Genomic DNA, 23,505 nt, shown 5'->3' with positions numbered 1-23,505 from the left:
TCAAGCTCTGTGGCTGGCATAAATACTTGTACCTAAAATATAGCTGTGTATTTAAATTGTTACTTTAGTATTGTAGAAAGACGTCTACATTCCTGTATAAAATATTTTCCAAGCAAGTGCCCTCTAGACCCCTATATATATAGATACGTCATAGAATTACTCTCACTGTGCCATCCAGGGGCGTAGCTGCTATGGGCCACGGGGGCCTGGGCCCCCGTAGATTTGGCCCTGGACCCCCCTGCTGGCGACCCTCTCAACCCCCCTCCCGCCGCCTGCACCTTTGCTGGCGGGGGACCCCAACCCCCGCCAGCCGGTTTCTGACTCTGACGTCCTGCAGGTACAACGTACAGGACGTCAGACTCCCAGAAACAGAACGAAGCCCTGCAGATCGCAAGGCTTGCAGATCGCAAGGCTTCCTTCTGTTTCTGTGAGTCTGACGTCCTGCATGTTGTACGTGCAGGACATCAGACTCAGTCAGAAACCAAACAAAGGAAGACTTCGGCTGGCGGGGGTTGGGGTCCCCCGCCAGCAAAGGTAGGCGACAGCGGGCGGGGGGGGTCAAAGTTGTTGGAGGTGTCGACAATGGCGGGTGGGGTGGAGGGGTCGGTGTCGGCAACAGATGGCTGGCGGGCGGGCAGGGGGGGACAGCGGCGCCAGGGGGGGGCTAAAATGTGCCCCTCACATCGGCTCTGGACCCCCCTACTGTTGAAGTCTGGCTATGCCTTGGTGGCATCCCACTGTTGATGATACTTCTTGAGCTGAATATATCTATTACTAGGAAAAAGGCCCGTTTCTGTAACCAATGAAACGGGCGCTAGGCAAGCAATCTCCCACCATCCCTCGGTGTTCCACAGTCTGCCCTCCCTCCGTTTTCAACCCCCCTGCCCCCGCGTTATGGCCCCGTGGACCCCCTTCCGCGACCCTGTCGACCCCCCCCCTTCCCACTGAAAACCGCCCCCCGCCGCTGTTGTTGACTACCTGTGCTGACGGGGGACCCAACCCCCCGACAGCCGGTGCTGTTCTGCCCTTCGCAGATCTTCTCTTCAAGTTTCTGTGCGTGCGTCTTACGTCAGACATTCTGTCGCACGCACAGAAACTTGAAGAGAAGATCATTGAGGAACCAACGCCGCGAAGGGCAGAACAGGACTTCGGCTGTCGGGGGTTTGGGCCCCCCATCAGCACAGGTAGTCGACAACGGCGGCGGGGGGAGCAGTTTTCAGCGGGAAGGGGGGTCAACAGGGTCGCGGAAGGGGGGTCCAGGGGCTGTAATGCGGGGGTGACAGCTGATTCTGAGGCAGGGGGAGGAGTAGTTTCCCTACTCCTCCCCTTGCCTCGGAATCAGCTGTCACTGACGTCAGTGCGTGCCTGCCTAGCAGACCACTTCCAAGGGAGGCACAGTCCCAGGCACATTCGAACGTTGGAGGTGAGAATTATTATATAGCATATGTTAACAATGGTGTTTAAATTAACATGGTGGCTGATGTTACATAAATCCATAGATTATACATCCTTTATCAGGCAGGGCCCAATGCTTTTATGAGCTGTAGATAGACAAATACCCAACTTCAACATACCTTTTGGGAAGTATGAGCTCTCCCTAAAATCAAAGGTCAGGAATCTTTGGATAAGTACATAAGTAGTGCCATACTGGGAAAGACCAAAGGTCCATCTAGCCCAGCATCCTGTCACCGACAGTGGCCAATCCAGGTCAAGGGCACCTGGCACGCTCCCCAAACGTAAAAACATTCCAGACAAGTTATACCTAAAAATGCGGAATTTTTCCAAGTCCATTTAATAGCGGTCTATGGACTTGTCCTTTAGGAATCTATCTAACCCCTTTTTAAACTCCGTCAAGCTAACCGCCCGTACCACGTTCTCCGGCAACGAATTCCAGAGTCTAATTACACGTTGGGTGAAGAAACATTTTCTCCGATTCGTTTTAAATTTACCACACTGTAACTTCAACTCATGCCCTCTAGTCCTAGTATTTTTGGATAGCGTGAACAGTCGCTTCACATCCACCCGATCCATTCCACTCATTATTTTATACATTTCTATCATATCTCCCCTCAGCCGTCTCTTCTCCAAGCTGAAAAGCCCTAGCCTTCTCAGCCTCTCTTCGTAGGAAAGTCGTCCCATCCCCACTATCATTTTTGTCGCCCTTCGCTGTACCTTTTCCAATTCTACTATATCTTTTTTGAGATACGGAGACCAGTACTGAACACAATACTCCAGGTGCGGTCGCACCATGGAGCGATACAACGGCATTATAACATCCGCACACCTGGACTCCATACCCTTCCTAATAACACCCAACATTCTATTCGCTTTCCTAGCCGCAGCAGCACACTGAGCAGAAGGTTTCAGCGTATCATCGACGACGACACCCAGATCCCTTTCTTGATCCGTAACTCCTAACGCGGAACCTTGCAAGACGTAGCTATAATTCGGGTTCCTCTTACCCACATGCATCACTTTGCACTTGTCAACATTGAACTTCATCTGCCACTTGCACGCCCATTCTCCCAGTCTCGCAAGGTCCTCCTGTAATCGTTCACATTCCTCCTGCGACTTGACGACCCTGAATAATTTTGTGTCATCGGCGAATTTAATTACCTCACTAGTTATTCCCATCTCTAGGTCATTTATAAATACATTAAAAAGCAACGGACCCAGCACAGACCCCTGCGGGACCCCACTAACTACCCTCCTCCACTGAGAATACTGGCCACGCAATCCTACTGCTAGACTCATCACTCACTCTGATCCCACAAATTCAAACAACCTTCAAAAATTGTCTCTATCACCTACGGCATATACGAAATCTCTCTCCATATATTGAAAAGACAAGTCTGACCACAGTGGTCCATGGTACGATATCATCACGACTAGACTACTGTAATGCCCTGTAACTAGCCAAACCAAAAAGAGTTTGTATCAGCTCCAACTAATTCAGAATGCTGCAGCACGAGGGGATGTACTATCCTCTCGCACTGAGGATATGTCTCCAAGTGCTGCCCGGGAGGGAAAGGTTAGGACAGCTGTTGTAGTTGGTGATTCGATCATTAGGCATATAGATAGCTGGGTGGCTGGTGGACGTGAGGATCGCCTGGTGACTTGCCTGCCTGGTGCGAAGGTGGCGGACCTCACGCGTCACCTAGATAGGATTTTAGATAGTGCTGGGGAGGAGTCTGCTGTCTTGGTACATGTGGGTACTAATGACATAGGAAAATGTGGGAGAGAGGTTCTGGAAGCCAAATTTAGGCTCTTAGGTAGAAAGCTCAAATCCAGATCCTCTAGGGTAGCATTTTCTGAAATGCTACCTGTTCCACGTGCAGGGCCCAAGAGACAGGCAGAGCTCCTGAGTCTCAATGCGTGGATGAGACGATGGTGCAGGGAGGAGGGTTTTAGATTTGTTAGGAACTGGGCAACATTCTGGGGAAGGGGGAGCCTATTCCGAAAGGATGGGCTCCACCTTAACCAGGGTGGGACCAGGCTGCTGGCATCGGCATTTAAAAAGGAGATAGAGCAGCTTTTAAACTAGAAATGGGGGGAAGGCCGACAGTCGCTCAAAAGCGCATGGTTCGGGAAAAGGTATCTTGCAAAGATACCTCACAAACAGGGAAGATAGGGTTTCTGGATAGTGAGGTTACACAACAGACCGTGGTAGGCCAGGTGCCCTTAAATACAACTAAAGATCAGACAAAAGATGTCAAATCAATAGTGTCAGGTACTAAGCATCATGCAAATAAGAACAACAAACATACTCTGAAATGTCTATATGCAAATGCTAGGAGTCTAAGAAATAAGATGGGAGAGTTGGAATATATTGCACTAAATGAAAAATTGGATATAATAGGCATTACTGAGACCTGGTGGAAGGAGGATAACCAGTGGGACACTGTCATACCGGGGTACAAAGTATATCGTAATGATAGGGTGGACCGGACTGGTGGAGGGGTAGCATTGTATATTAACGAGAGCCTTGACTCAGATAGATTACAAATTCAGCAGGACACAAATCACACCTTTGAATCACTGTGGGTTGAAATTCCATGTATAAAAGGGAAAAAAATGGTGATAGGAGTGTACTACCGTCCGCCTCGCCAGGATGAGCAGGTAGACACAGAAATGATAAAAGAAATCAGAGACGCGAACAAAATGGGCAATGTGATAATAATGGGTGACTTCAATTATCCAAATATAGACTGGGTAAATGTAACATCGGGACATGCTACAGAGATACAATTCCTTGATGAAATCAAGGACAGCTTTATGGAGCAGCTGGTGCAGGAGCCGATGAGAGAAGGAAAAATTCTAGACTTGGTCCTTAGTGGAGCGCATGATCTGGTGAGGGACGTTATGGTACTGGGGCCGCTTGATAACAGTGACCATAATATGATCAGTTTTGACATCAACCTTGAAGTAACTGTACACAGAAAGTCAAATACGTTAGCGTTTAACTTTAAAAAAGGAGACTATGATAAAATGAGAAGAACGGTAAAAAAAAAAACTTAGGGGGGCAACTGAGAGAGTAAAAACTGTACAACAGGCATGGACGCTGTTCAAAAATACCATCCTGGAGGCCCAGGCCATACATATTCCGCGAATTAGAAAAGAAAGACGGAAGTCCAAAAGACACCCGGCCTGGTTGAAAAGTGAGGTGAAGGAAGCTATTAGGGCTAAAAGAAACGCCTTCAGAAAATGGAAGAAGGAACCGTCTGAAAATAACAAGAAACAGCATAAGGAGTGTCAAAGCAAATGCAAAGCGCAGATTAAGAAGGCCAAGAGGGAGTATGAAAAAAAGATAGCATTAGAGGCAAAAAAACATAGTAAAATTTTTTTTCGGTATATTAAAAGCAGGAAGCCGGCAAAAGAATCGGTTGGGCCGCTGGATGACCGAGGGGTAAAAGGGGCGATCAAGGAAGACAAAGACGTAGCGGAGAGACTGAACGAATTCTTTGCTTCGGTCTTCACCGAGGAAGATTTGGGTGGGATACCGGTGTCGGAATTGGTATTTCAAGCGGACGAGTCGGAGAAACTTACTGACTTCACGGTAAACCTGGAGGACGTAATGGGGCAGTTCGGCAAACTGAAGAGTAGCAAATCTCCTGGACCGGATGGTATTCATCCTAGAGTACTGATAGAACTGAAAAACGAGCTTGCGGAGCTACTGCTAGTGATATGCAACTTATCCTTAAAATCGAGCGTGGTACCGGAAGATTGGAGGGTGGCCAATGTAACGCCCATTTTTAAAAAAGGCTCCAGGGGAGATCTGGGAAATTATAGACCGGTGAGTCTGACGTCGGTGCCGGGGAAAATGGTAGAGGCTATTATCAAAAACAAAATTACAGAGCACATCCGAGGACATGGATTACTGAGACCAAGTCAGCATGGCTTTTGTGTGGGGAAATCTTGCCTGACCAATTTACTTCAATTCTTTGAAGGAGTGAACAAACATGTGGACAAAGGGGAGTCGGTTGATATTGTGTATCTGGATTTTCAAAAGGCGTTTGACAAGGTACCTCATGAAAGGCTACAGAGGAAATTGGAGGGTCATGGGATAGGAGGAAATGTCCTATTGTGGATTAAAAACTGGTTGAAGGATAGGAAACAGAGAGTGGGGTTAAATGGGCAGTATTCACAATGGAGAAGGGTAGTTAGTGGGGTTCCTCAGGGGTCCATGCTAGGACCGCTGCTTTTTAATATATTTATAAATGATTTAGAGATGGGAGTAACTAGCGAGGTAATTAAATTTGCTCATGACACAAAGTTATTCAAAGTCGTTAAATCACGACAGGATTGTGAAAAATTACAAGAGGACCTTACGAGACTGGGAGACTGGGCGGCTAAATGGCAGATGATGTTTAATGTGAGCAAGTGCAAGGTGATGCATGTGGGAAAAAAGAACCCGAATTATAGCTACGTCATGCAAGGTTCCACGTTAGGAGTTACGGACCAAGAAAGGGATCTGGGTGTCGTCGTCGATAACACACTGAAACCTTCTGCTCAGTGTGCTGCTGCGGCTAAGAAAGCGAATAGAATGTTGGGTATTATTAGGAAAGGTATGGAAAACAGGTGTGAGGATGTTATAATGCCGTTGTATCGCTCCATGGTGCGACCGCACCTTGAGTATTGTGTTCAATTCTGGTCGCCGCATCTCAAGAAAGATATAGTAGAATTGGAAAAGGTGCAGCGAAGGGTGACTAAAATGATAGCGGGGATGGGACGACTTCCCTATGAAGAAAGATTAAGGAGGCTAGGGCTATACAGCTTGGAGAAGAGACGGCTGAGGGGAGACATGATAGAGGTATATAAAATAATGAGTGGAGTGGAACAGGTGGATGTGAAGCGTCTGTTCACGCTTTCCAAAAATACTAGGACTAGGGGGCATGCGATGAAACTACAGTGTAGTAAATTTAAAACAAATCGGAGAAAATGTTTCTTCACCCAACGTGTAATTAAACTCTGGAATTCATTGCCGGAGAAAGTGGTGAAGGCGGTTAGCTTAGCAGAGTTTAAAAAGGGGTTGGACGGTTTCCTAAAGGACAAGTCCATAAACCGCTACTAAACGGACTTGGAAAACTCCAAAATTCCAGGAATAACATGTTTAGAATGTTTGTACGTTTGGGAAGCTTGCCAGGTGCCCTTGGCCTGGATTGGCCGCTGTCGTGGACAGGATGCTGGGCTCGATGGACCCTTGGTCTTTTCCCAGTATGGCATTACTTATGTACTTATATGTACTTATGTACGACTGATAGAAGGCTACAAGTGGCGTGATCATATCACATCGTTCCTGCAAAAGCTACACTGGCTACTAGTACCTTACAGGGCTAAATTTAAAACTCTATGTTTGATTTTCAAGGGCCTCAGACAAAATGGGCCAGAGTACTTAAAGAATAAGTTAACCCTTTACACACCTTTAAGACCTCTAAGGTCCTCTCGTCACTATCTGTACCCTTATCAAAACAAACTGTATGATGTGATAACCACCAGCAAGCCTTCTCAGGAGTAGACCACACGCTCTGGAATTTACTCCCAGAGGGGCTATGTATAACTCAAGACTACCTCTACTTCAGGAAGCATGTGAAAGCTTGGTTCTTCTCCCAAGCCTTTAATACATAAGGAACAGGTAGACGTGAATCGTTTGTTTACTCTTTCCAAAAATACTAGGACTAGGTGGCATGTGATGAAGCTTCAAAGTAATAAATTTAATACGAATCGGAGAAAATTTTTCTTCACTCAACGTGTAATTAAACTCTGGAATTCGTTGCCAGAGAATGTGGTAAAGGTGGTTAGCTTAGCGGAGTTTTAAAAGTGTCTGGGCGGCTTACTAAAGGAAAAGTTCATAGACCATTATTAAATTGACGGGGAAAATTCACTTTTTATTTCTAAGATAAGCAGCATAAAATGTATTGAGCTTTTTGGGGATTTTGCCAGATACTTGTGACCTGGATTGGCCACTGTTGGAAACAGGATACTAGGCTTGATGGACTTTCACTCTGTCCCAGTTTAGCAACACTTATGTTCTTACGTTTATGTTCTTACAATATTGTTGACAGCATAACAATAGTAAAATGACCAAATACATAAGTACAATAAATGAGGTAAATCTGGAAACAGCAAACCGAAACCTAACAGGACTAACACGCAACACTACCAGAATATACACATTTAACAGCACTACAGAAAGATCATATAAAACGCAGGTATTTAACTGTAACAGGTGTTCTCCGAGAACAGCAGGCTTTATACTCTCACAAGTGGGTGACGCTGACCCGCGTTGCCCGGTTCAGAATTTACCAAAGTTTAATGAGAGTTTTGTGGAGCATGAGACACACTCCACTGCGCATGTGCGAGTGCCTTCCCGCCCACTGAGAGAACGCAGTCTCCTCAGTTTAATACTACAGTAAAAAATAAGGTAAAAAAAAACACAAAGCAGACAACTCCAAGGGGACATGGGAGGGACTGTGAGAATATAAAGCCTGCTGTCCTCAGAGAACACCTTCTACACGTAAGTCCCTGCGCTTTCTCCGAGGACACGCGGGCTTATAATTCTCACAAGTAGGGAATCCCTAGCATCCTGGCTCACCAAAAACAACAAAAATTGGTCAATTGAACCTCGCAACGCTGAGGACATAACAGGTATTAACCTGAAACTATAAACAATCTGAATGAGACTGCAGCCTGAAACAGAATAAAAAGGGCCTAGGAGGGTAGAGTTGGATTCTAGACCCCAAACAGATTCTGCAACAATGTCTGCCGAACCAACTGTCACGTCAGGTATCCTGCTCAAGGCAGTAGTGTGATGTGAATGTGTGGACTAAAGAGTGCTTCACAGCCTTGCAAATTTCTTCAATGGAGACTGACCTCAAGTGGGCTACCGAAGCAGCCATGACTCTGGCATTTTGAGCTGTGACTTGACTCCAGGGCCAGCCCAGCCTGGGCATACAGTAAATGAAAGAAATGCAATCTGACAGCCAATTAGAAATGGTACATTTCCTGATGGCAGCCCCCATCCTGTTGGAAGCAAAAAGCTGGGTGGACTGTCTGTGGGACCTTGTCCGCTTCATGTAGTAGGCCAATGCTCTCTTGCAATCCAAGATTTGAAAGCTGGTTTCACCAGAATGAGTATGAGGTCAGGGAAAGAATGTTGGCAAGACAATCGACTGGTTCAAATGGAACGCCAACACCACTTTCAGCAGGAACTTAGGGTGAGTGTGGAGGACTACTTTGTTGTGATGAAACTTAGTATAAGTTGCATCTACTACTGAGGCCTGAAGCTCACTGACTCTACGAGCTGAAGTAACAGCCACCAAGAAAATGACCTTCCAGGTCAAGTACTTCAGATGGCAGGAATTCAGTGGCTCAAAAGGAGCTTTCATCAGTGGGGCAAAAATGACATTGAGATCCCATGACACTGGTGGAGGTTTGATAGGGAGCTTTGAAAAAGCAAACCTCTCATGAAGTGAACTACTAGAGGCTGTCCAGAGATGGACTTTCCTTCTACACGCTGATAAGCACTGATTACACTAAGGTGAACCCTTACGGAGTTGGTCTTGAGACCAGACTCTGATAGGTGTAGAAGGTAATCAAGCAGGGTCTGTGTAGGACAAACAAGGGGATCTAGGGCCTTGATCTCACACTAGACAGCAAACCTCCTCCATTTGAAAGAATAACACCTCTTAGTGGAGTCTTTCCTGGAAACCAACAAGACCCAGGAAACATCCTCTGAAAGAACCAAGGAATCAAATTCTAGGCTCTCAACATCCAAGCTAAGAGAGCCAGAGACTGGAGGTTGGGATCTGTAAGTGATCCCTCATTCTGCGTGATAAGGGTTGGAAAAAACTTCAATCTCCACTGTTCTTTGGAGGATAACTCCAGAAGAGGAGGGATCCATAATCTGTCATGGCCAGTATGGCGAGATCAGAATCATGGTTCTGTGGTCTTGCTTGAGTTTCAACAAAGTCTTCCCCACTAGAGGTATGGTAGGATATGCATACAGAAGATCTGTCCCCCAATTGAGAAGAAAGGCATCTGAGGCTACTCTGTTATGGGCCTGAAGCCTGGAACAGAACTGAGGGACCTTGTGGTTGATTTGAGTGGCAAAACGATCCACCAATGGGGTGCCCCATGGTCAAAAGATCTTGAAGGCTATGCTCATATTGAGAGACCACTCATATGGTTGCATTATCCTGCTCAGTCTGTCGGCCAGGGTATTGTTATTGCCCGTCAGATAAGTGGCTCAAAGAAACATGCCATGCTGGTGAGCCCAGTGCCACATTCAGATGGCCTCCTAACACACAAGGTGTGATCCGGTGCCCCCATTTGTTGACATAATACATTACAACTTGAGTGTCTGTTCAAATGAGTACAATTTGATGAGAGAGAGGATCTCTGAAAGGCTTTAGAGCATTCCAGATCGCCCGGAGCTCCAGGAGATTGATCTGAAGATTCATTTCCTGGTTGGACTGAACACCTTGGGTGTGAAGCCCATCTACATGAGCTCCCCGTCCCAGGAGAGAAGCATCCATCATCAGCACTTTTTGTGGCTGAGTTATTTGGAAAGGAAGTCTGAGTCAAATTAGATCAAATGGCCCACCACTGAAGAGAATGTACAAGCTCTGGGGATACTTGGATGACATCTTCCAGACTCCCCATGGCTTGATACTATGAGGAAACTAGGTTCCATTGAGCTGATCTCATGTGAAGACGTGTCATGGGTGTAACGTACACTGTGGAAGCCATGTGGCCCAACATCTGCTGAGCTGTGACCTGCTGAGAGGCACATACCTTGGACGCCAGTGTGACCAGATTGTCTGCTCTCATGTCTGGGAGGTAAGCTTGAACCATCTGAGTATCGAGCAGGGCTCCTATGAACTCCAGTCACTGGACAGGGTGGAAATGGGACTTGGGGTAGTTTAAAAGGCAACCACAAAGGTGGAGAAACTGGATCCGCGGCAAACACAGAAGAAAGCGGACCTCTGCAATGGAAAAACCAAGAAAAGAACACAGCGAAGGTGACAAGATGGATGACGCCAAACAAACTTCTACTGGACTCAGAAAAAAGTTCACAGCAAGAGTTTATTCTTAAAAAAACTGGACTCGACACAAGTCGTGTTTCGGCCGTTCAGGCCTGCCTCAGGAGTCCCTGTATGGCAAAGTGCTATCGGTTCTCATAAGGAGAGTCTTGTGAAAACACTGTATTTCTCTAACACCTTAGGAAAATGGAGAAAAAACTTCTGAGCTTCTTGATGGACTTGGGAAAAATCCACAATTCCGGGAATAACATGTATAGAATGTTTGTATGCTTGGGAAGCTTGTCAGGTGCCCTTGGCCTGGATTGGCCGCTGTCGTGGACAGGATGCTGGGCTCAATGGACCCTTGGTCTTTTCCCAGTGTGGCATTACTTATGTACTTATGTCTACATGTCTCCTTGGCTTTTTGGAAGAGTCCTGTTGATTATGCTACTCCTTTGTTGCTGCACTTAGGGAAGTTTAAAATGAATCCTAGTAGCTCGAGCACCCAAATAGTCATAGTCATCTGCATGGACTCCAGAGCACCCTCCTCCGAATTGCTCTCCACCAGCCTATCGTCGAGATACGGGAACACATGGACTCCCAGTCTGCATAGCAATGCTGCAACTACCATTAGACATTTGGTGAAGACCCTGGGAGCTGACGCAAGGCCAAAAGGCAACATATGGTATTGAAAATGATGTGTTCCCAGCCAAAATCGAAGGTACTTCTGGTGGGCTGGAAGTATCGGGATGTGAGTATATGCATCCTAAGTCCAGAGAGCATAGTCATTTTTCTGAATCACTGGGTGAAGGGTGCCCAAGGAAACCATCCTGAACTTTTCTTAGACTAGGAATTTGTTCAGGGCCATTAGGGCTAGGATGGGACGTATCCCCCCCCCCCCCCCTGGTTTTTTTTTTTTTTGCACAAGGAAGTACCTGGAATAGAATCTGTTCCCTTCTTTCCCTGGTGGAACGGGTTCGACCACATGGGCTTTCAGAAGGGCAGAGGGTTCCTCTGCAAGTACCTGTCTGTGCTGAGAACTGTAGGAATGAGCTCTTGGTGGGCAATTTGGAGGTCCAAGATACCAACTGAGGGTGTATCTGAGATGGACTATTTGAAGAACCCACTGGTCGGAGGTTATAAGAGGCCATATTCCATGAATAAACTTTAACCTCCCCCCAACCGGCAAGTCATCAGGAACGGACACTTTTACTACAGCTATGCTCTGCGGGTGCCAGTCAAAAGCTCATCCCTTGCTTTGCCTGGGGAGCAGCAGGGGCCTTAGTGGCATGCTATTGACGTGAATGAGCGCATTGGGGCTAAGCCTGAACAGGCTGGTGAACCGAAGAAATGTACCTACACCTCTGATAGTAATAGGCACTCCTCATTGGTTTGCCAAAAGTGCTAGGAAGGCATCCAGTGAGAGAGAGAGAAGAGATGTTATCAGTGTGTTTTTTGATGTGGTCAGCGACTTCCTCAACCTTCTCTCTAAAAAGGTTATCCCCTGGCATGGGGCATCTTCCAACCTCTACTGAACAGAATGTTCCAGGTCAGAAACATCCAGCCATGAGAGTATACACATATACTCTGAGCAGATATACTGGATGCCACATTAGAAGTGATATAAATGCCCCTGGCCATGAACTTGCAACACGCCTTCTGCTGCTTGACCAACTGGCAAAACAGCTCAGCCTGCTCTAGAAGGAGCGTCTCAACCAAGTCTGACAGCTTGTGCAACCAAGTTTCACAAGTGGTCGCTCATTAAGAGCTGGTACAATTGTATTTTGAAGATGAGCATTGAAGGCTGGTACATCTTCCTCCCAAAAGAATCCAGGGTTCTAGCTTCTCTGTCTGGGGGCACCGAGGCATAGTCCTTGGAACTCCTGGACCTTTTGAGAGTGGATTCCACCACCATGGAATTGTGAGGCAACTGAGGTCTATCAAAACCAGATGCACTGTGGATCTGAAACTGGGTGTCAATCTTAGACATGATAGGGCCCGCCAGAGGGAACTCCCAGTTCCTAACAAGGACTTCTTGGAGTACCTTGTGGAGAGGGACAGTCACAGCCTCCTTAGGAGGAGATGTGTAGTCCAGAACCTCGAGCATCTTGCCCTGGGCTTGTCCTCCACTGCTAAAGGAAAGGGAATAGGATCAGCTATTTCCTTAACAAAAGCTGTGAATGAAAGGCTCTCTGGGGGAGACTTTCTCCTTTCAGGTGGAAGGGAGAGCTCAGAGGGACTCGTCCGAAGAAAAGTACCTTGGATCCTCCTCTGAATCCCATGAGCACTCCTCTTTGGTGTCGGACAAAACCTCCTGATGTAAGGGTCGAGACCAAACCTGCCTCAACATGGAGGATGTCCTTGAGAACGGCATCAAGAAGTTGGTTCTCACTGCAACTCTGGCGAAGCATCCTCCACCGACATCGAGGGAGTGCCGGCTTGGTGGGCAGTTGATACCGGAGCCACATGCTGCATCGGTGTTGGAGGCCGCACCGCAGGCTTAGGGCCAAGCAGGGCCGCAATGGGAGGCAGGGTAGTCGCAAGCACCCCCAATGGCGATGCATACCATTGCATGAGGCCATCCAGCAACTTAGGGAGCAAAGCCCAGTTGTGCTCATCGAGGGTCAACACTGGGAAAAGCTGGGGTGCCAGCTCAGGTGCAGGTTGCAGAACTGCTGGTGTCAATGAGGGAGCAGGGTCATGGCTGCTATGAGACCAGCGTATCGGCACCTCCTTTATGAAGGAGGAGCAGTTCTTCCCGGCGCCAATGCTTCTTAGGTGCCAAATCTTTGACGCCCCGGAGTTCCCGGCATCATTTGTCGAAGGCGAATGATGAAGATGCTTCTTGGCCTTTCCCCAAAGCATGTCACCAAGGCTCCTCGGTGCTGACAAGGACAACATCGAATCCACACATTGCCACGGGGTTAGGTCCGACGAGTAAGTGGCCTTGAGGCAGGTAGACACCCACTCAATGCTTCACTGCTCCCAGTGTCTCCCAATGCCGATGTTGAGGAACCAGACTTGGCTCCAAAAATCCTCTCTCGTTGAGCCATTCTGGAAACCTGGGTCCTCTTCTTAATGCAAAGACAGAAAACACAGTTAGTGGAGCTATGGTTAGGCCCAAGACACTGTAGACACCAAGAATAGGTGTCTTTCCCAGAGATTGTCCAATTGCACCGGGTACAGCACTTGAAGCCACTGGGAACCTTTATGGACATGGAAGGAAAAACTTCCTTGGCTAAATCAAATGAAGCGATGGTGCTGAAAAAAGGGGCAAGGCACGGTAAAAAGAGAGAACATTCCCGGCCGGAGTCAAGGCCTAAAAGCAGCCTGATGACGACGGAAAATAAAAGGAAAATCTGGCAAAAATCATTAATACATAAGGAAAAATAAAAGAACAGAGGTTCCAACAACAGGAATATAATAAAAGACGAAAAAATAGCCAAAACTCACAAAAAAGCTCTCTAGGACCAAGCGATATGAGGAGACGCTTAAAAAACACTCCCTCTCCTCACTGCAATAGAAAAGGAACTGAGGAGACGTGTTCTCGTGGCGGGTGGAAAGGCACTTGCGCATGCTCAGTGCAGTGTGCCTCGCGCTCCACAAAGTTCTCATTATACTTTGGTAAGTTCCTGACCATGTGACACGGGTCGGAGTCACCAACTTGTGATAATTATAAGCTTATCTATCCTCGGAGAAGTGAGCATAACCCGCAAGTCTGGACTCATAGGCGCCCGGTATAAGAGGCTTGGGAAGGCTAAGCCTCCCCTGCTGCAGCAGGATGGATCAGCTGTGGAGTCCCGCTGCTCTGGGACTCCATCCTCACAGCAGGAGCTGTAGTTGTAGAAATTGGTTTATGGTTTAATTTGTTTACCTTACTGCTGGGAGAGCAGGGGGGGTTGGCTGGAGGTGTCCTGGGTTGCCAGGGAGATATTTAACGAGGATGACTTCCTGACCTGCACATGAGAGTTCATACCAAAGAGACTTGCACTGACACCTGAGGACAGATAGCAGCAGAATCGGATACTGAGCCAGCATGATCAGAAAAAGTCACCAGACAATAAAGATAGAAAAGATCATTTTATTTTCATTATAGTGTTTGGAATATGTCCACTTTGAGAATCAGGTGCTCAACATTAAAAGTTTATATTTATTTACTTATTTATGGCACTTTATCCCACATTAAACATGAATTAGGGTGTTTTATGGCTCTACATGAGAATTGTGATGATATGATCCCTTGTTTCATATTGTTGACGGTCTGCATTTTCCGTATAGGTGGTATATTGGTGTATTAGGTTCTGCCCAGTGTAATATTTATGGTACAGTAAGGTTCTGAGTGTGTTTTTGCACAAAGTTGTGCATAGTGTTTTGCAGTTCAGCGATTGTGGTTAGTATATGCTTTGAGCAACCACTTTATTCTTTGACATATGATACATATCTAATATCTAAATTTAATAAAAGGTATTAACTGTGACTTTTATTTTTATTTATTTTTTCTGTGTGTTATCAGACAATTATGGATTATGGATTTAAGCTCCACCCCTGGCCCCACCCCTAACCCCGCCCCCTTTGGCCTTCCCAAACAGTTGGGCCACCGACCGCCTATGTCTGGACTGATTAGTTAGCCACTTGAAAGACAGAGAAATACTTACATTCCCTGGCAGCTTCATGCACTCCGTTTCCTGGTTGAGGCCCATTCTGTGCCTTTTCTGAAGTTTTCTTACTCTTATCAGGTTTCTTGTTACTGTTATTGGCTATAAAATAAACATTTGATATTAGACTACTATAAATAAGCTTTTGATTTTAGGTTAGATCCAATATATACCAGTAAATAACTGCCCACTTCCCCTAGTATTCTCTCATCCCTCCTTGTGCCTGCCTTGGATCCTCTACTCTGTTAGAACATAAGAGTAGTCATACTGGGTCAGACCAATGGTCCATCTAGCACAGTATCCTGTTTCCAAACAGAGGCCAATCCAGGTCACAAGTACCTTGCAGAATCCCAAAGAGTATTAACATTCCATGCTACCAATCCCAGGGCAAGCATTTGCTTCCCCATGTCTGTCTCAATAGCAGACTATGGACTTTTCCTCCAGGAATTTGTCCAAACATTTTTAAAAATCAACTAAAGTAGCAAAAATGGGTGTGGGATTACCAACACTCAAAGCTATAACTCAAAATTAATCCACAGGTATTGCTATGAAACACTCATACACTGATAATAAAAAAAGGAAGGAAAAGGCTCCAAGTCGCTCAAATCCAACAAGGTTTATAGAGCGATAGCAATCTAAACAAATCTTTACTTCATCATAGGCAAAAACCTTTCCAAATAGTGAAAAAATGTCAGTTGTTATCACAGTGCTCAAAAAAATTATTTTTTACAAAGGCACTTATCTTGTGACATAAAGACAACTTCTGGTGAACGGCTCAAAATGATGCCTTGCCCCCGGGCCAACGATGACTTCTCATCTGCATAAATATATGTATTTCATTCAACCTAAAAAGGTGCCTAGGAACAGTAGTTGTAACTGAAAACACCAAAAACACCCTCAATTAACTGGAAAACAGAAACCCAAATTAATAATTCTTAAATACATAAAACAGAGGCCCAAATTATAAACAATCTACATGCCAGGTAATGTGACCTTTCTAGGCCTTTCCAGAACTAGGAGGGTTCTCCTTACCAGAGAGTTAATAGTAGGAGGACACTGAAAGTTACAAATACTCAGCCCAAAGGCAGATTCCTATCTTTGCCTGGTAAAGCCACTGCATCACAGTGCCTAGGTATTTGGAGACTAAGCCATGGTACCACTTCAAGATTCTTGTGCTGTGGTTAACTAGGCCAACAGGTTCCCCTGAGCACTTCTGCATTTTTTTTTTTATCTGAACATCTGTTAGCACTGAATCGCACTATAAAAATTATGAACCTATAAATAAACAGGCATGCACTCAATGTGTAATTAAAATCTGGAATTCATTGCCAGAGAATACAATAAAACCAGTTAGCATAGCAGAGTTTAAAAAAGGTTTGGATAATTTCCTAAAAGTCCATAAGTCATTATTAAAATGGACTTGGGGAAAAATCCACTGCTTATTTCTAGGATAAGCAGCATAAAATAAAATTGTACTGTTTTGGGATCTTGCCAGGTACCTGTAACCTGGATTGGCCACTGTTGGAAACAGGATGCTGGGCTTGATGGACCTTCAGGCTGTCCCAGTATGGCAATACTTATATACTCCCTTACAAAGATTTGATAATGGGACAGAGCTGCCTCTGATTGGTCCTATAAATTGAATATAAAATGAATAAGATGATTTAACCAATAATGTGAACATTTATTTGAGTTTGAATAGTTGTGATTTTAACTTAAAAGTGGTCAAAGTATAACATTATTTACATTAATTGTGCTGGGAACTGATGGTCATGGATATTTATCATCCCCCGCATAATTTTTTATTTTATTAACATCTACAGCTAACTAGGCCAGAACAGCCCACCCTCCCTCCACCCCTTATTTAAAGACTGTAGTCAGTATTTCCATATAATTTCCTTGAGTGTCCTTTTGTCTTTGTGCGTTTTGAAAGAGTGAATCAATAGAAATAAAATAAAATAAAACATGGAAAAGAAAATAAGATGATACCTTTTTTATTGGACTAACTTAATACATTTTTTGATTAGCTTTCGAAGGTAACCCTTCTTCTTAAGAAATAAGCAAACGTTGATAAATAACAGTATAAGTGAAACATCGAAGGATTCCAGTGATAGTCTTACAGGATGAGGGTGGGGTGGGTTAGGTGAGAGACAGGGAGAGCAGGGTGAATGAGAGACAGGGAGATATGCATGGTGAGAAGAGGGTGAAAAGGTTAGGTCACTCAATCAGGCGTGGACATTATTCAAAAATACCATCTTGGAAGCCCAGTCCAGATGTATTCTACGTATTTGCAAAGTTGGAAAGACCGTGCAGGTCTTTCTCTGTCGTCATCTACTAGGTTACTATCAGGCTTATTTCGAAAGTGATTGCCGGCCATCTTCCGACACAAATCGAGAGATGGCTAGCAATTTCGCAAAAGCGGTGAAATCGGTATAATCGAAAGCCGCGTTTTTGACACCATCGCCGCTTTCCCGTCGCCACACCGGCAAAAGTGCAAGGGGGCATGTCAGCAGATGGCCAGCTTTCGTGGATAATGGAAAAAAAAAGCAGCGTTAAGCAGTATTTCGCCGGGTTTACTTGGTCCTTTAATTTTCATGAACAAGCCTCAAAAAGGTGCTCCAATTGACCAGATGACCACCGGAGGGAATGGGGATGACCTTCCCATATTCCCCCAGTGGTCACAACCCCCTCCCACACTAAAAAAATAAAAATAAAACACTTTTGCCAGCCTGTATGTCAGTCTCAAATGTCATACCCAGCTCCCTGACAGCAGTATGCAGGTCCCTCAAGCAGTTTTTAATGGGTGCAGAGCACTTCAGACAGGCAGACCCAGGTCCACCCCCCCTACCTGTTACACTTGTGGTGTAAAGTGTTGAGCCCTACAAACCCCCCCCCTAAAACCCACTGTACCCACATGTAGGTGCCCCCCTTCGCCCATAAGGGCTACGGTAATGGTGTAGAGTTGTGGGGAGTGGGTTTTGGGGGGGATTTGGGGGGCTCAGGACCCAAGGTAAGGGAACTATGGACCTGGGAGCTATTTGTATATATTTTCAAAATTTTTAGAAGTGCCCCCTAGGGTGCCCGGTTGGTGTCCTGGCATGTGAGGGGGACCAGTGCACTACAAATGCTGGCTCCTTCCACGACCAAATGCCTTGGATTTCGCCGGGTTTGAGATGGCCGGCATTTTTTTCCCATTATCGCTGAAAAACAAAACCAGCGATCTCAAACCCGGCGAACTCTGGCATTTGGCCGGCCTAAACCATATTTTCGAAAAAAAAGATGACCGGCCATCTTTTTCGAAAATACGGTTCCGGCCAGCTGTTGCGCCGCCGCCAAAATAGGTCGCCGGCGACGTTCGATTATGCCCCTCTATGTAAGAGAAAACGTCAGCCATCGAGGTTAAAAGGTGAAGTAAAAGAGGCCATTACAGCCAAAAGATTGTCCTTCAAAGAATGGAAAAAGGACCCAAAATAAGAAGTAACATAAGCACTGGCAAGTCAGATGCAAAACATTAATAAAGAAGGCTAAAAGAGAATATGAAGAGAAACTTGCCACAGAGGTTAAAACTCACAGTAACAACTTTTTCTGGTACATCAGAAGCAGAAAGCCTGTGATAGAATCCGTGGGACCGTTAGATCTCGAAGAAGCAAAATGGGCGCACAGGGAGGACAAGGCCATAGCGGAGAAACTGAATGAATTCTTTGCTTCTGTCTATATGGAAGAAGATGTAAGAGATCTGCCTGTACTAGAAATGGTTTTCAAAGGTGATGATGTGGAGGAATTGAAAGAAATATCGGTGAGCATGGAAGATGTACTGAGCCAAATTGACAAATTAAAGAGTAGTAAATCACCTGGACTGGATGGCATACTTTCAAGGGTACTCAAAGAACTCAAGCATGAAATTGCTGATCTGCTGTTAGTAATATGTAACCTGTCATTAAAATCCATAGAACCTGAAGATCGGAGGGTGGCCAATGTGACGCTAATTCCCGCGGGGGGTGGTGGAGATGAAAACGGTAACGGAATTCAAAACTGTGTGGGATAAACATAAAGGAATCCTGTTCAGAAGGAATGGATCCTCAGAAGCTTAGCGGAGATTGGGTGGCAGAGCCAGTGGTGGGAGGCGGGGTTAGTGGTTGGGAGACGGGGCTAGTGCTGGGCAGACTTCTACTGTCTGTGCCCTGAAAATGGCAGATACAAATCAAGGTCAGGTGTACACATAAAGTAGCACATATGAGTTTATCTTGTTGGGCAGACTGGATGGACCGTACAGGTCTTTCTCTGCCGTCATCTACTATGTAGGGGTGATGTAGGAAATTATAGACCGGTAAGCCTGACGTCAGTGCCAGGCAAAATAATGGAAACTATTATAAATAATGAAATTATAGAAGACGTAGACAAACATGGTTTAATGGGACAGAGTCAGCACGGGTTCAGCTGACGAAAGTCTTGCCTCACCAACTTGCTTCATTTCTTTGAAGGCGTGAATAAAGGTGAGCCGGTTGATGTGGTGTATCTAGATTTTCAGAAAGCTTTTGATAAAGTTCCCCATGAGAGACTCCAGAGAAAAATAAAGAATCATGGGATAGGAGGCAATGTTCTGGCGTGGATTAGGAATTGGTTATTGGACAGAAACCAAAGGGTAGGGTTAAATAGTCATTTCTCTCAACAGAGGAGAGTGAACAGTGGAGTGCCACAGGGATCTGTACTGGGACCGGTACTATTTAGCATATTTATAAATGATATGAAAATCGGAACAATGAATGAGGTGATCAAATTTGCAGATGATACAAAACTCTTCAAGGTTGTTAAAATATATGTGGACTGTGAAATATTGCAGGAAGACTTTAGGAAACTGGAACACTAGATGTCCAAATCCTGGGCACGCCACTTAACCCTACATTGCCCTAGGTAAAAAAAAAAAAACAACTTACCCTTGTTTACAAAGCTGTGCTAGCAGCTGCCAGCGCAGTAATTCCAACACAGCCTATTGACGTTGAATGGGCTGTGTTGGCATTGCCATGTGGCTTTGTAAACAGAGGGGGTTAGATTGTGAGCCCACTAGTGATAAAGAAAGGACCTGCATATAATGTGTACAGCACTGCACAGATCTAGTAGTGCTACAGAAATTATTAGTAGTAACTTCTAAAGCTTTTGCTTATGAGTCCTTATCTCCCATTCATCTTTTTTTTAATTAAAAAAAATTTTTAATATCATATATAAACAATAAAGGTAATATGCAATCAAATCTTTAACAAAGGGAAAAATACTTATACCACTACCATACAAGTCCACATCATGGAGAACTGAAGAGGAAAAAATTAAAAAGGGTAAAAACCAGTAACCAGAAATTAGAACCACTGGCCTTGGAAAAGTAAACTATACCCCAAACAAAAACAAGTCAGCTGAAATTATAAACTAGGGTGGTGTTCCAACCCTAGTTACAAAAAAACCTTTCTAATTGTAAAGGGTCAAAAAAATATACACCACAGGTAGGCTGGGGATGTGTTTTTTGCAATGGGTTACATTATAGTACAAACTGAGGATACAGTGGTATAAATATTCAGTTAGGTTGGGGGTGGGATCCCTGCACTGAAGTACAGTACACCATAAACTGTGGGTACAGTGGTATTTTTACTTTTGGGATGGGGGTCCCTGCAGGAGGGTACAGAACAGTACAGATGGTGAGTTCGTGAGTATTAGTATTAAGTTAGGCTGCAGTGAGGTACAATTTATTTATTTGTTAATTTGTATCCCACCTTTTCCCACTTATTAGTAGGCTCAAAGTGGCTTATATAGTTCCAGAGAGGTGGTTACAGACTCCGGTGTGAACAAATACAGTATAGGGGTATTATTACAGTGACAAGTACAGTAAAAAGTATTGGTGCTTACTGACAGTGGGTATTAGAGGTATTAGCAGCTGAGTATCACATTGTGCAGCTGTACTTATAGAAACTTTAGTTCTGGGTTACCTGTTGCTGGTAAAGTCTCATAATTCAGGTTTGCTGCATTTTTCCTCTTGCTTGTCATCTTGACTGCATTCTTCTGCCTTTCCCTTGTGGCCTGGGGAACCTGGGGGGTCTTTTCTTGTTTTGTAGCATCTGGTGGTAGAAACTGTTCCTCTTGTTCCAGAAAGGAGTAATAATTTTCCAGAGTTTGAATCTCTTGCAGGTAATACTGTTGATCCTCAGCAGGGTCCCTGTACGTACAGTCCAGCAGCACTGCCAACATCAGTACCCCAAAAGCCCGGCAGAGCCCCCAAGAATCTTTTCCTCTCATTTTCAGACGTCTCTGGACAAGAGCAAAGGCAGGGTTCTTTGGCAGTGGGTGTCCTCAGATAGTAATAATTATACTAATAATATAACAACTTCTACGAGAGATCCAGTAGGGGAGAGAGACTGCTAAAAGAGATCCACAGCAACAGAGGGTATTAAAAGAGAACCAAGGGGAGAGAGATTTCTGAGCAAAACTATTGCAAGAAATCCACAGGGGTAAGGAGTCTGCTTTGAGAGGTACAGTGTGAGAGTATGGCAAAAGATCCCAAAGGGGAGACAGACTGCTGTAAGAGATCCACAGAGCCAAGTCTCGTAAAAAAAGAGATCCACAAGGAGAGCCAGATTGCTGCAAGAGTTTCACAGGGAGAAAGGCTTCTGCAGAGCTCCTTGGACAGAAAGAAAGACAAGTCTGGTAACTGCTGTTGAAGCGGAGTCAGGTTGCAGAGAGAGACCAAGATTGCCTGCAGGTTTCCTTGGACTGATGTGAATATCCTTCAACAGAGTCTCTTCCTAGGTCCACACAGATACTAAGACACACTAAATCCTGACAATGTGAGAACTGTCTGTGCCCTGATCATCTGCCTTGCCTTAGCAAATCTTTACAGCTTCCAGGAAAGGCAGGGAGTGCTACTGTACTTGCTTTGGACAAGTTTGCTTAAGTTTTGACAGCTAAGGAAGAGATCTCAAGAGGCAGAGGATGCACGTGACTGCATAGAAAGGAGGAGCAAGCGAGAGAGATGCACAAAAGGTGGCAAACAAACTTAAAATAGAAAAGAAAGCAAAAGGGACTGTGGGAAAGAGATTGGCAGAAACCCTCTTTCATGGTGCAGTAAATCAGAGAGATACAAGCAAGAGGAACAGCTCCTGCCTCAGGATCGGGGAATGATCCTTTTCCACTTTGAAATTGTATTTATTGATATTTTTTCTAGTAAATGTGTTTTTCTTTCTTTCATTAATCACTTCGGATACTTTTAATTAAAATCAGAACCAAAATAAGCCAATTTTCAAGTACAAATGACCTGCCTAACTTGAATTTGAAAATCTGGTTATTATGCATGTAAATTCATGTACATACATTTACAGAATGCAAACTAGGAAGGTAAAGCGAGGCATGAAGGAGGAGTTTGCTATCCATCAGCTACACACATACATTGATTACACATCCCTGGAATGTCTCTTCTAAAGTTAACAAATTTGTGTGTTATCTAAGTACTTTCGGGAGGCTGAAAAGCATGTATTAATTCTACTTTTAACCACATCACAGGTTTGAACATTTGTAGCCCACATTCATCAGAACACTAACAAGTAAAAAAATAACTGGATACAGATTTTAAATCTTAGTATTTTTTATTGAATTTTGTTGTAAGAAAAACAATGCAACAAGTGTCAACAATAATACAATACTACTATTACTACTACTACTACTTGACATTTCTAAAGCGCTACTAGGGTTACGCAGTGCTGTACAATTTAACATAGAAGGACAGTCCCTGCTCAAAGAGCTTACAATCTAAAGGACAAATGTACAGTCAGTCAAATAGAGGCAGTCTGGATTTCCTGAAAGGTATAAAGGTACAATACGAAGCCTTAGTTAACATTAAGAGTAAAGAAAAAGAAAAAAAGGGACACAGAGCAAATTACAAATCATGCCTATTTCACAAGTAACAGTCAGGTAGAAGCTCATTAGTCGTCCTTTAAATAAGATACAAGTGGAGACCATTTTTTCTTACATAGAGCAAAACGAATGATTTTTTAGCATAATGTTTCATATTGATAAGTTTGAAATAGTAAATTCCACCATTTTTGATAAGTGGCTTGCTATAGGAATTTCCATTGTGATTCTGGGTGATTTAAAATTCCACAGAAAATTGGAAAGTAATTTTCCAACCTTTTATAAAAGGTATGAGGAAAAAGGAGAGGAATCATGCTCAGAGTATTTATAACTTTAGGAACTACCATCAATTTGATAGTATTGAGCCTACCCCACCATGTTAAATTTAATGGAGACCAAGATGAGAGGGAATCCTCCACCTTTGCTATAATTTTATTAGAATT

At 44.6% G+C, this 23,505-nt stretch overlaps 1 protein-coding gene across 1 annotated transcript in view; it reads right to left on the bottom strand.

Moving 5' to 3' along the window:
* The window catches only part of CPXM2 (carboxypeptidase X, M14 family member 2), a 191,624-nt gene extending 169,549 nt beyond the window's left edge, over positions 1 to 22,075 (bottom strand). Inside the window, exons 1-2 of the mRNA XM_030202559.1 lie at positions 21,148 to 22,075; positions 15,176 to 15,277 (exon numbers count right to left, since the gene is read on the bottom strand). Coding sequence (XP_030058419.1) covers positions 15,176 to 15,277; positions 21,148 to 21,454 — 409 coding nt within the window. The 5' untranslated portion in view covers positions 21,455 to 22,075. The remainder of the gene's footprint in view (positions 1 to 15,175; positions 15,278 to 21,147) is intronic.
* Between the last annotated feature and the right edge of the window lie 1,430 nt (positions 22,076 to 23,505).

The sequence above is a fragment of the Microcaecilia unicolor genome, chromosome 5, assembly GCF_901765095.1.
Source record: "Microcaecilia unicolor chromosome 5, aMicUni1.1, whole genome shotgun sequence".
NCBI classification, from domain to species: Eukaryota; Metazoa; Chordata; class Amphibia; order Gymnophiona; family Siphonopidae; genus Microcaecilia; species Microcaecilia unicolor.
The sequence above is the reverse complement of the archived record's forward strand: the minus strand, read 5'-3'. Positions and strand labels throughout refer to the sequence as shown.